This window comes from Mchenga conophoros, linkage group LG3 (assembly GCF_057382185.1).
Source record: "Mchenga conophoros isolate Kocher_MC1m ecotype Shallow Benthic linkage group LG3, M_conophoros_male_GT1.1, whole genome shotgun sequence".
NCBI classification, from domain to species: domain Eukaryota; kingdom Metazoa; phylum Chordata; class Actinopteri; order Cichliformes; family Cichlidae; genus Mchenga; species Mchenga conophoros.
The window spans coordinates 59,925,817-59,939,709 of NC_140528.1; the positions used below are offsets into that span (position 1 = coordinate 59,925,817).

Genomic DNA, 13,893 nt, shown 5'->3' on the forward strand with positions numbered 1-13,893 from the left:
GACTGGATTTTAATGAGTTAATGATAAAACTAACAACTTAATGATACTGTCACGGTTGCCGAGGCGAGCCGTGTGGAGTTGGAAGCAGGACCCACGATGCAGGCAGTGGATGAAATGCTGGTGAGATTTATTAACAAAGGTGTAGTGGCAAACAAGCAGTGGGGCATGACAAATAACTGAAGACACCTAAACTGGGAGAACTAAAAATAACAGACCTGGGAGCATACGACAAAGGGGATGAGAAGCAGAGAGACGCAGACGAGGAACAGGACACTGTGGAACACAGGGTAACGCAGACTGACACGAAGTAACACAGACGAACAGGCAGGAGAACACACAGGGCTTAAATACACACACCAGTAATAAAGGGATGAGAGACAGGAGGGCAACACAGCTGGGAGAAATCAGAGCTGACGGGACAGGGGAAATGAAAACTGAACACACTCACATCAGACAGAGACCTTCACAATAAAACAGGAAACTCAGACACGGGGAACCAAACAAGATACAGATCTAAACAGACAGCTTCACAAACAGATGGGGTGACACCATAGACAGACAGAGACACAGACTCAAAGGCAGACCGAATATAACACATAGAACTCAAACAATAATAATCATCATCGTCATCATCATCATCATCATCATCATCAACTAGAAAATGATAAGTAAAAGCGCTGGGTCACCGACCCAGGACCATGACTGTACCCCCCCTCAAGGGCTGGCTCCAAACAGCCCAGCAGAAACACAAAAACGGACCAAAACCAAAACAGAAAACTACCCGACCAGGGTGGGCGGAGGGGGCCCAGGACGGAGGGACAGAGTCCAAAAAGGCCCAGATGGCCAAGTTCAGGGGGCCGACAGCGCAGGAGGCCAAAACAGTTCAGTTCCGGAGGCCGACCATGCGAATGGCAGCGGCAGTGGGGCAGGTCCGGAGGCCGGCCACGCAGTAGGCAGTGGAAACAGTTCCGGAGGCCGGCCGTGCGGACGGCAACGACGGCGCAAATGCAGGTCTGGAGGCCGGCCATGCGGAAGGCAGTGGCGGCGTGTAGGAGGTCGTCCACGCAGAAGGCGGGAGTGGCAAACGAAGTCCGGAGGGCGGCCACGGTGGTGATGATGCCCAATAAGCGGCCTGACAAATGCTCGATGATGTTGAGGCAGTAGTTTGGGACCTGAAGGTGACGTGATCCCTGCGGCACCAGGCGAGGCGGAGGCTGGACCAGACGATGCAGAAGCCGAGGCAGAGGCTGGACCAGACGAGGATGAAGCTGAAGCAGAGGCTGGGCCAGGCGAGGATGAAGCTGAAGCAGAGGCTGGGCCAGGCGACGCTGATGAGGATGGCGTGGGTGGAGCTGAAGCCGGCCCAGGCGACGGCGTGAGTGGAGCTGAAGCCGAACCAGGCGACGGCGTGAGTGGAGCTGAAGCCGAACCAGGCGAAGATGATGAGGATGCGGCTGGCGACTGGACGGGCTCCTCGGGCCCCCCAGCGAAAACAGTCTCAGAATCAGTGGGCACTGGAGCCCCTGGCACACACAGGACAGAACCAGCAGGCACGTTGGCCCATGGCAAACACATAGCAGACTGCAGCTGCGCAGAGCATTGACTCTGCTCAGGCAGTGACAGCCGGGTGCAGTCGTCAGCTGGGTTCCTAGCCTCCAGGGGTCCAGAGTGGGCTGAGGGCTGAAACTCAGCCTCTGGGGAGGCCCTGAAGCGCGTCACAGTCTCTGAACTGGCCAGCTTTTTAGGAATGATTACATTATCATTAAGTTTGTCTCTCTGTTTAGAACAAACGGATGAAACACAGTTCCTTTTAGATTGATTTGACTGAGCTTGTTGTACCGGAGTAGCAAGTGACACAGGATGCAGGGCTAGTGGCTGCTGAACAGGAGGCTGAACTGAGGGTGACTGAAACAATGGTTGGGATGACGACGGTGGTGGAATTGGAGACTGAGCTGGAGGCCGGGCGGCTAACTGAGCTTCAGGTTGCAGTTCAAAAGAATAAACAGTCCTGGTATTATCAGAGCTGGTGTTAATTGCCTCTGGGATATATGCCACAGTTTTAGCAGACCCTGGGTTAGCTGACATGGATTTAACAGGTTCAGAAAAAACAGAAGAACAACAGCCCTTTGCTTTCACTGAAGTCTTAAAAATGCCAACCTGGGAGAGATCGGTTACCACGAAGGTAGGTAAGCTTTGCGAATTAGCTCCCACTGACACACCCCGAACAACCCCAGAAGAAAAAGTCTCAAAGTTCAAATTGGAGCTGTTATCCTTTTTACTCACCACAGTCGGCCGCTCTGATATCCTGGGGTCCGACTGTGGCGAGGGGCGTCGACAGCGTGAGTGCCGTTTCCCATTTGAAGGCTGGACCGACGGGCCGGGCAGGACGCTCTCCGTCGGGTCAGGGAGTGAAGCATGAGTTGCACGGTGGGTTGGGCAAGGGGGAGAAGATGAAGCTTGTTCAGAACAAAATTCTGTGTGAGTGGGTGAAGTGAGCTGAGCAACCAGGGGAGACCAGAAAGTAAGCGCTGTAGCTGAACAGCTATGCCTTGGCGGAATTCTCTCCCCTCATGCTCCAGCCATAAGTTAATTAATTTGTCTACCGAGTAAATAATGTCCTCCCGGAGATCCTCGGGCAGGTTGACTGCTGCTGGGTCCATAGTGGCCGGTTCGTACTGTCACGGCTGCCGAGGCGAGCCATGTGGAGTTGGAAGCAGGACCCAAGATGCAGGCAGTGGATGAAATGCTGGTGAGGTTTATTAACAAAGGTGTAGTGGCAAACAAGCAGTGGGGCATAACAAATAACTGAAGACACCTAAACTGGGAGAACTAAAAATAACAGACCTGGGAGCATACGACAAAGGGGATGAGAAGCAGAGAGACGCAGACGAGGAACAGGACACTGTGGAACACAGGGTAACGCAGACTGACACAAAGTAACGCAGACGAACCAGCAACAGGCAGGAGAACACACAGGGCTTAAATACACACACCAGTAATAAAGGGATGAGAGACAGGAGGGCAACACAGCTGGGAGAAATCAGAGCTGACGGGACAGGGGAAATGAAAACTGAACACACTCACATCAGACAGAGACCTTCACAATAAAACAGGAAACTCAGACACGGGGAACCAAACAAGATACAGATCTAAACAGACAGCTTCACAAACAGATGGGGTGACACCATAGACAGACAGAGACACAGACTCAAAGGCAGACCGAATATAACACATAGAACTCAAACAATAATAATAATAATCATCATCATAATAAACTAGAAAATGATAACTAAAAGCGCTGGGTCACCGACCCAGGACCATGACAGATACTGCATTTTATTATCGTAACTGGAAACCTAAAAACATATGGCAAGGAAACTGACTATTTACAGGAAAACAGAACTGTCATTTTCATTTGTGCTGAAATGACTGGTATGGAATGAAGGTATTTAACTCACGCATAAGCTGTCTCACTAACATGCTTGATCACAAAGAAGAGATGAATTTACACTCAGCACAATGAAACATATACGTAGCACCAAATAAAATGGAATGTGCAGTAAGCAGCAGGCGTGGCTCAGGTTGTTTAAATACCATTCTCAGGTTCTCCAGTCAACCACACACCAGCTGCAACTCTATCGGGTCTCTTAACACGTGAGTAAGCTGAAATATCCGTTGCTCGTTTTTAAAGGACTCAATCATGAATAACACAAATATCCTATATTTTTTCCCTTTGCTTAACAGACTTGACTATTAGGAAATTTAACAATTCTAACTGTAATCATTCATAAATCTATTTGTTGATTTAATACTTTAGTCTGTAGAGATTTGTTTTCAAAATCAGAGTAAACCAGTGAGAGACAGTTCAAATATTTTAGCAGCTCAGAAGATATATTTGAATAATAAATCAGTTCTCCTTCCTGCTGTAGAGGTCAAAAGTTCACTGGCCCAAACATTAACATAATCGGTAACAGGATGGGTGGAAGAGCACTGAGAAGCTTTAACATTAACTTTTAAAGCATTTACACATATGCAGCTCCATATTTTTACTTTTGGACTCTACAAGAGTAGCTTCCATGAGTCATAGTTCAAAATAATTCTTTATCTTTGGTCTTCTTTATCTTACAGGTTTATGAGACTTTGTACACACTGTTTGTTTGTCCACTGTGTGAAAAGGCCTTTTAAGCTTCTCTTACTTTGAGAGTACACTTCCTTTAGGCAGTAAAAAACACCCTAGCATGTGAGCTGCCTGAGCTGACCATATTAAGCGTATCCACTCTTATTGAAATCAGACAGGGCTGTATGAACAAAAGCACAATGGAGACTAAGGTTTTCATTCAAAGGGATTACCTGTACATATGCTGACCTATTCAAATATTATAGCCAATTGTTAACTTTGCCACAGCAACCTGTGCTGCAAATATGGTTACTGCTTTGTTTTGTTTTGTTTTGGGAGGAGTGCAGTTTATTGTTTTGTTGGTCTTCATGACCAAAAGCAATGACTGTAGAAAAGATGGGTGACCTGGCTGCACTTCCTCTCATTGTACAAAAATGAAGTCAAAATTTTTACAATTTTACAATATTATCTATTTGGTATATTTTAAAATTAAAAGATCATTTACATCCATCTCATCCTCATTTCTCTAGGTGTCTGATTTCAGCACCAGAAGGAATAATCTCTTGAAGTTTGAACTCATTGCAATGAACCTAAATTCAGCAGAAACTGAGATGGCTGACATCAGCGATGACGTGGAAGCAGAGATTTTATGTAATAACTACTGGAAACTGTGCGTTTCAGACTATGTGAAACAAAACCCAGAGTCCCAAAACACACAGCTGTTCTCACTGTTGGTGTTGTTGAACTCATATCTTCCTAATTCTTACCTCTGTATGGATGAGTGTCAACAGATCCTTGGACCACCTGATCTAATCCATGGAGGTCCTCCCTTTAACGAACGAATGGAGCCTTTCACCTTTTTGATCAGTCCGGTTCCTGAACATGTGACAATAAATCACCCAGTGATTTCACAAAGATCCATGGAGCTGCTGCATGATCTGAAGATTAACAGAAGTACTACAGTGAAAAAATTAATGCACTTACTATGTGGATCTGAGAGTGAACCACGTATTGTCCAATACGTCAAAGATTTGCTAACAAAGAGAGAAATGAGTGAGGATGGTCAAGAGAAATTCTCAAAGTTGATCAGGGATATTTTGAGACGAGAGAGGTTTTACCATGCTGTCTCTGCACTGAAATGTGCATCAGAAAAATTTGAAACAAATCCTATTTTTCCTCAAACTATTTCTCGTCTGTATCAAAAGAAGGATACGACTAAAGCTGAAGAATGGGTGAGAAAGGCGATTGAAAGAGCTCCAAACAACTCTTACATGGCTGACACTCTGGCACAAGTTTATAAGAAACGCTTGATTGGTGCTGGTGAGGGTATATTTAAAAAGGCACGAGAGGCCTTCCAAGCATTTAAAGATGTGGAGAAGAAAGCTGAGAATGAAGCGCTCTCAGAGACAATGGAGGCGGCTGAGGGTGAAAGCAGGTCTGATACCTTCAACAACAGAGGCCGCTTTGGTTTCATTCAAGTGGCAAAGTTAGTTTTTTATCCAGATATAAAAACAAAAGTTGAAGAGGAGTTCAACTTTTTTGAATGGTATCTAACCTACTCCAAACCTGGCATGATTTCTCTGGAGCCCCATTACTTCTGGGAGGATGTTGCACTCTGTTATGAGCACTACACAAACAAAAGAGCAGCAGACTCCACCAGCTTTCCAGGCCTCCTTGATCTGCTGAACCATGGACTTTTCATGTCAAAGGGAAGACGTGCTAGATTTGAGGAACCTGAAAAAACTGTGTCTGATTTAGAATCAATTCAAGAACGTCTGAAGGCTGCATACGAGAAAAATGTTGAAGATATCAAACTAGCAGAGAGCTACATCCTCTCCAACATCCTCTTAAGCAACAAGAAGCCAGATTCTCTAAACCTCAGCCCAGTGAATGAACTGAAAAACATCATTCACACATTCTTGGAAAGAGAAGAAGGAAATAGAAGACCTGAGTTTTATCTTTTGGTGCTGATGTTGTTTTGGCCTGAAAATCAGCTTCAGGTGCCACAAAACAAGAACGATGAAGAAGTCGGACAAAAGGCCACAGAGGACAGTAAGTCAGCAGACTCAGCCTGGGAGGACAAGGACACTGATGAGGAACGAGACAAAGAACCTGGGGAACCTGCACAGCTTCCTGCTGACCTCATGTTTGACATCAACCTGCAACAGTATGTCACATTCATGGAGGAAGCGTTTAAGAAAGCCGACTATGCCAAGTACCTGCGAGGACGTTACTTGTTGCCATTGTTTTTTCTGGGAAAAGGCTCCGGACTGAGCAAATGGATCCACAGATCCATGCTGGATGCAATAGTGGAGGAGAAGGTGGATGCTGAGTTAAAGGATAAACAAAATAAAAAGGAGAAGATGAGGCGGATCAATCATCTGTGGCTCAGAGGGAAAGTGTGGCACATTCCAGAAATCAGAGATATCCTACTTCCGGTCCAGATCGAGCCGCGTTCTTCTGCAGAGTCACAGGAGCTTGAAGAACAGGAAGTGTGTGTTTGTGTAGGAGACCAGAAAATAAAGGCAAGAACAGAAGCTCAACCACCTGAAGCAACGCTGCCAACAAGGCTGTTCTACTTGGGCTTCACCATTCAGGGTCCTGTTGTCTTTGAAGTTGGAGTCCTTAACTCTGAGAGTGACCGTCAGTGAACTCTATTATGGACAATTACTTTACTGAGTTTACTGTAAAAAACAGTAAAAGTAAAGCATGAGTCATACCTGAAAAATCTCAGATGATTGCATGTGTAGATAAAGAAGAAATATTAATATTAAAATAACAGTAATTTTTAAAAATTTATTTCTCAGTTAGCTGAAAAGCGTTTTGATACCTAATTTAAGTTTTTGTTTCGCCAGTTATAATGTTGTTTGAATCTGTATTTTCCTACATTTGATGAATTTCAGGTTTCATTAATGCAACATATTTGTGACTGTAATCACTGCATTAAAAATGTTTTTGTAAATGTAATAAAAATATGTACACTTGAACATGAACAGGGATTATCTCCATGTCGTTTTTCAGATTTCAGCTACAGATGTGCACGAAGTGATTTTAACCAAGTTCACCATCATAATAAATGAATAAAAAAAACTTTTATTGTCATAGGTCGTTGACCCAGCATTTTGTGTTTCCTTTTGGTTTCATCTCGTGTTTTGTGTTAATTCTTATTTTGTATTAGTTCTTAGGGTTTGGTTCTTGTGTTTATTGCTTCAGTGTTTTATCAGCCCTACCTGTGTCTGTCCTCTGTGCTCTGTTTGTGCTCCCGAATTTGTGTTGTAAAACAGTGTGTGTTTCCTATTTTACTTTGTAGGTCTGTGTCTCTTCTTGTGAATTAGGTTGAGTTGTGCTCCCCTTCTGTGTGTCATTCCCTCATTACCTTGTGTGTATTTATAGTATGTGTCTGCCTGTGCTCCTGGTCGCGTCGTCTGTCAGTGTCAATCAGTGTTTCTCTTCATCTGTCATCTCTGTGTATCTCCTGCTGTCCTTATGTTTTCAGGTCTGTTTGTTAGTTTTCCCAGTTTAGGTTTATGTTCAGTTCTGCCCTCACCTTGGTTATGGTTCACTGTAAATAAAACTCACTTGCACCTCCGCCGCTTTCTGCTATTTGGATCCTCCTTCTCACCTCCAGACGACTGCTGCCCCAGCCGTGACATTTATATGCTGTTATATTTTATTTATATGTCAGAAGTTTCAAGTCATTGGCAGCTGGTAAAAAGACTCTAAGTCTAATCTGACTGTCATCCATGATGACTGCAGTTTAGTCACCACACCAACAACTTTAAAATGAAACATTTAAAATCTTGCAGTCAAATTAGGTGGAGAGGGGCACATTCTCAAATGCTTCTTTATTCTCAGGCCACAAAAGGAGTCCACAAAATTCCATCATTAAATGGTTTACTGTTTTTTGGGATTTTGTGGGAAATCACAAACGTCACTGTTCCTTTCCCCGGATGTGTGAAGCTTTGTAGTCCGTCAAGTTCTCATGTTTCGCTGCGTTTTTACTCTTGTACATGTGATTCAAACTGTAATCCTTAAACACAGCAATCTGCTCTCTATAAAATAAACACATGGCTATGTCAGTTAAATTTGTAAAAAAAAACAATGCTGTCAAGATAGCGCCTATTTGCAAAAGTGCTTCATTGTTTCTGGAAATGCCGCTGCCAGCTCACCTTGCAAGTTGGAATGGAATGCACAGCTCTCAGTATAAACCCAGCTGGCTGTCGCCTCTCTGAGGCTGAACGCCAGACTTAATATACTTTCATATCAGGTCTTTGTTTCCTTTATAAAGGCAGTTGAATATGCTGCTGGCTATCGGCCCTATCCAGGGTATGTTTCTGTTATCTGGGCTCACCCACCCTAACACCAGGACCTGGATAAATGCTTGCACAAAGTGGGTTTTCAACTCAAGTAAACCCAGGGTTTCCCAGCGAATTCACACGAAAAGGGTGTTGACAGCATCAAACTAATCTACGAATCTAATCCATGGGTCATATGCCAGATGAGAGTACAATAATAGATTCTCTGAATCTATTATTGTACGATCTACTGTATAATTTAAATCGCCTTGAGGTGACCATTGTTGTGATTTGGCTCTATGTAAATAAAATTGAATTTAATTGAAGCAGAACAGCATTTATACACAAAAATCAACAAATGAATACACACACATTCCTGTACCAATGATACCAATGATTAGTTATTAATTAACATTAACAGTAATTCAGTGGCCAACTTACCAACACTCAGGTCAGTGGCTCAGAGTTTAGTGACCCATATACATTGTTATTGGCTCGTGAAAAAGCTTTAATATTTTATATTTTTAAATATTCATGCAATTTAATTGATACAACTTTTAATATTTTTTCACTTTCAATCTTAAAAATGTGAAGAAAGTCTTGAAATTAATGTGGTGTGGTACAAACCATCTGCTCCTTTAGACCGCTGTTTGCTGCAGGTATCGATTTCATGGAAAATAGTACGTGCTTCCCTCTTGTGGCGATGCCACGCAATTACATCTACATATTCCCAAATAAAAAACTGTGAATTAGTGCAATAAAGCAAAGCCTTTTACACCAATAATTTCTTCAAACAAATTACTACGGTGACCATACATTTGCATGTTGTTCGTATTAGCAAAATCAAATGTCAGTTATGAGTCTGTGTTTAACACTTACAGCTATATACTTATTTTCTACGGCGTTATTTTTGTGCCACTATTCTAAGCACACAAAAAAAACTGAACGCACGTAAAAAGATTTTTGCAAGTGCAAGTCTTGCATTTTGACGAAAATGTTAGAGCACTTTTGCAAATATGCAATGTCTTCAGCACATACTTAAAGTTTACACAGCACCATTCTGGCTTGAAAATGTATCTTAAAAGTTTATTTTGGGGCGATCGTGGCTCAAGAGTTGGGTGTTCGCCCTGTAATCGGAAGGTTGCCGGTTCGAGCCCTGGCTTGGACAGTCTCGGTCGTTGTGCCTTGGGCAAGACACTTCACCCGTTGCCTACTGGTGATGGCCAGAAGGGCCAATGGCGCGATATGGCAGCCTCGCTTCTGCCAGTCTGCCCCAGGGCAGCTGTGGCTACAACTGTAGCTTGCCTCCACCAGTGTGTGAGTGGGTGGATGACTGGGTGTGTGAAGCGCTTTGGGGTCCCTAGGAGGGACTAGTAAAAGCGCTATACAAATACAGGCCATTGTTTTTGTGATCTAGAAAGAGTAATATTTCAAACGTCGCCACTCTGCGTTCCTCTGCAACTTCCCCGTTTGAGTTTTGGACGAAATGCATTCTGGGTTTGGGTACAGTAGCTAGCGAGCTGATTGGAGACCAAAACAGCCAATCAGAATTTTTTGCATCCAAGTCTGTGGTTTTGTGGCACAAATATAACAGTGTACAGAAATTTGAACGTAGGGGCAGAAATGTTGAGAGCGCAAGCAACACATTGTTATAAAATGTGCACAATGTGACTAATTTCACACAAAAATCAAATTTAAAAGTAAATTTAGGTTTTCCATAAATATTATATTTCAAATAGTTTAGTAAATACTCTTAAAATAATAGCAGCACGCTAACGCATTTTGTCCACTCTGTGTGCTTGTAAGGGTCTAACCCTTTCACTCCTTTGATTTTTTCCTCGTATCTTTTCTTTGACTTTTCATCAAGTCTGTCTTTGTACGGACCGGCATTGTTCTCCTTCATTTTGTACATACCTTTTTGGGGTATGTACAAAAAGCAAGAAGGTATTGGAACCGGAGAATGAACGTTTTGCGGTGCTACAAATGCTTGCATTTGATGCGGTACTTGGATTGTTTTGCCACGAGTTCCTGGCATGCAATGCGCGAAAGCCACGTGGTCTGTCAATCTCTATAGGGAAGGGGTGTTTTTTCTTTTTCTTTTTTCACTCGCAAAGGAAGAGTGTTTGCTAGCGATGTCTGTAGAAAACGCAGTTTTTACCGTTCTTCCCACTGTAAACAGCACTGTTTTGTTCAGAAAAAAACATCACGTGTAGTTTTTATCATAAATAACTCTGGTTTTACGTGGCCCATCGATACAATTCAAAAACTGGTATGTAGTTTGAAGTCCGCCCTTTCGACCCAAGTTGAAATGGAGACTCTGAATCGCTGCATCTTGTAGCTGTGTCATCTTAAATTGGTCATGTGATTTTGACGTGCCGGCGCTTCCGGCGACCACAGAGGGTTAACAGAAGGCTTTTCAGGGAGTTTTTAGGACTTCCTGATAACAACGAATTACAGTCGTCCAACCTACAGGGAGTGCAGAATTATTAGGCAAATGAGTATTTTGTCCACATCATCCTCTTCATGCATGTTGTCTTACTCCAAGCTGTATAGGCTCGAACGCCTACTACCAATTAAGCATATTAGGTGATGTGCATCTCTGTAATGGGAAGGGGTGTGGTCTAATGACATCAACACCCTATATCAGGTGTGCATAATTATTAGGCAACGTCCTTTCCTTTGGCAAAATGGGTCAAAAGAAGGACTTGACAGGCTCAGAAAAGTCAAAAATTGTCACGGTTCTGGGTTCGTTGGACCCAGTATTTTGAGTTTTTTGTGTTTTGATTTAAGTTTGCATCAGGGATTGTGTTCTTGTTCTCTTGTCGTGTTATGGTGATGATTATGATTTCTATTATTAGAGTTCCATGTTTCTGTTTATCTGGGTTTACGATGTGGGTTTAGTTTCATATGTCATTTCCTGTCTGTCTCTCAGTGTCAGGTCTGCGTCTTGGTGTGGTGTTCTCATTTCCTGTTTTATTGTGAAGGTCTGGGTCTCATGTGAGTGTGTTCAGTTTTACCTCTGTCTCGTCTTGTTGATCATTCCCAGCTGTGTCCACCACCTGTGTGTAATTCCCCTGTGTTTCTCTGGGTGTATTTAAGTCATGTCCTCCGTTATTGTAGTTGCTGGTCCGTCTGTGTTTCCACCCTGCTTCATCTGTGTGTTTCCCTGCAGTCAACCATCATCTGTTTCCGCCCGCTCTCATTCATGTCCAGGTTCGTGTTCTGTAGTTAGTTTGTTCCAGTTTAGTTTAGTCATTGCTCCGTTCGCCGTTTGTCCATTTCCTTTTTGTGTTTAATAAACCACCTTCACACCCTCACGACTGCCTGTGTTTGGATCCTCCTTTATTTTCCACACGGCTCATCTCACTCACCGTGACAAAAATAGTGAGATATCTTGCAGAGGGATGCAGCAGTCTCAAAATTGCAAAGCTTCTGAAGCGTGATCATCGAACAATCAAGCGTTTCATTCAAAATAGTCAACAGGGTCGCAAGAAGCGTGTGGAAAAACCAAGGCACAAAATAACTGCCCATGAACTGAGAAAAGTCAAGCGTGCAGCTGCCAAGATGCCACTTGCCACCAGTTTGGCCATATTTCAGAGCTGCAACATCACTGGAGTGCCCAAAAGCACAAGGTGTGCAATACTCAGAGACATGGCCAAGGTAAGAAAGGCTGAAAGACGACCACCACTGAACAAGACACACAAGCTGAAACGTCAAGACTGGGCCAAGAAATATCTCAAGACTGGTTTTTCTAAGGTTTTATGGACTGATGAAATGAGAGTGAGTCTTGATGGGCCAGATGGATGGGCCCGTGGCTGGATTGGTAAAGGGCAGAGAGCTCCAGTCCGACTCAGACGCCAGCAAGGTGGAGGTGGAGTACTGGTTTGGGCTGGTATCATCAAAGATGAGCTTGTGGGGCCTTTTCGGGTTGAGGATGGAGTCAAGCTCAACTCCCAGTCCTACTGCCAGTTTCTGGAAGACACCTTCTTCAAGCAGTGGTACAGGAAGAAGTCTGCATCCTTCAAGAAAAACATGATTTTCATGCAGGACAATGCTCCATCACAAGTACTCCACAGCGTGGCTGGCAAGAAAGGGTATAAAAGAAGAAAAACTAATGACATGGCCTCCTTGTTCACCTGATCTGAACCCCATTGAGAACCTGTGGTCCATCATCAAATGTGAGATTTACAAGGAGGGAAAACAGTACACCTCTCTGAACAGTGTCTGGGAGGCTGTGGTTGCTGCTGCACGCAATGTTGATGGTGAACAGATCAAAACACTGACAGAATCCATGGATGGCAGGCTTTTGAGTGTCCTTGCAAAGAAAGGTGGCTATATTGGTCGCTGATTTGTTTTTGTTTTCTTTTTGAATGTCAGAAATGTATATTTGTGAATGTGGAGATGTTATATTGGTTTCACTGGTAAAAATAAATAATTGAAATGGGTATATATTTGTTTTTTGTTAAGTTGCCTAATAATTATGCACAGCAATAGTCACCTGCACACACAGATATCCCCCTAAAATAGCTAAAACTAAAAACAAACTAAAAACTACTTCCAAAAACATTCAGCTTTGATATTAATGAGTTTTTTGGGTTCATTGAGAACATGGTTGTTGTTCAATAATAAAATTATTCCTCAAAAATTTAACTTGCCTAATAATTCTGCACTCCCTGTAGAAGTAAAAATGCATGAACTGGTTTTTCATCATCACTCTGAGACAGGATATTTCTAATTTTAGAGATATTGTGCAAATGGAAAGAAAGCATGTCTTACATATTTGTTTAATATGTGCATTGAAGGACATATCCTGGTCAAAAATAACTCCAAGGTTCCTCACAGTGTTACTGGAGGCCAAGGTAAAATCATCCAGAGTAAGAATCTGGTTAGATACCATATATCTAGATTCTCAGGGCTGAGTACAATAACCTCAGTTTTATCTGAATTTAGGAGCATAAAATTAGTGGCCATCCAGGTCTTTATATATTTCAGACATTCCTGCAGTTTAAATAATTGGTCTGTGTTATCTGACTCATCTAGACATGTATACATTGGATAAGCATGTAACACCAACGTGAAGGCTTTAATGCTATAATGTCATGTTAACTGTTTCTGAATCACTTAATGATTTTGCACGAGTGTAATGTTAATGTATAATTGCAGACAGCAAAATATTAAAATGTAATCTTACTTCATTTTCTTAATGTCAGATGCTCCGGTTAGACTAGCCTAATGACTGTCACTGGCTCTTTAAATCTCTTTTGGCACACCTATAACCAAATAAGTTTCTGTGTCTGCATAGTTTCTTTTCATAGTGTGTAAATCAAAAGACCTTCAGATTCACAGGAGGTTTCAGAAGCAAACTGAACCGCATCAGGTACTTGTATATCTATCTTGTATATCTCTGAGTATAAATTATTTATAGATCAACCGTTAACTTTATTTGCTTGTTGGTACTTGTTGCTGTACTGGTTGCAAAAT

The 13,893-nt window shown here is 42.8% G+C and overlaps 1 protein-coding gene across 1 annotated transcript; it reads left to right on the forward strand.

Moving 5' to 3' along the window:
* The first annotated feature begins 4,728 nt into the window (after positions 1-4,728).
* Positions 4,729-6,768, forward strand: LOC146579798 (sterile alpha motif domain-containing protein 9-like). The gene has a single exon (XM_085267998.1). It carries the CDS (start codon positions 4,729-4,731, stop codon positions 6,766-6,768), a length of 2,040 nt encoding a protein of 679 aa, XP_085124124.1.
* The last annotated feature ends 7,125 nt before the right edge of the window (positions 6,769-13,893 follow it).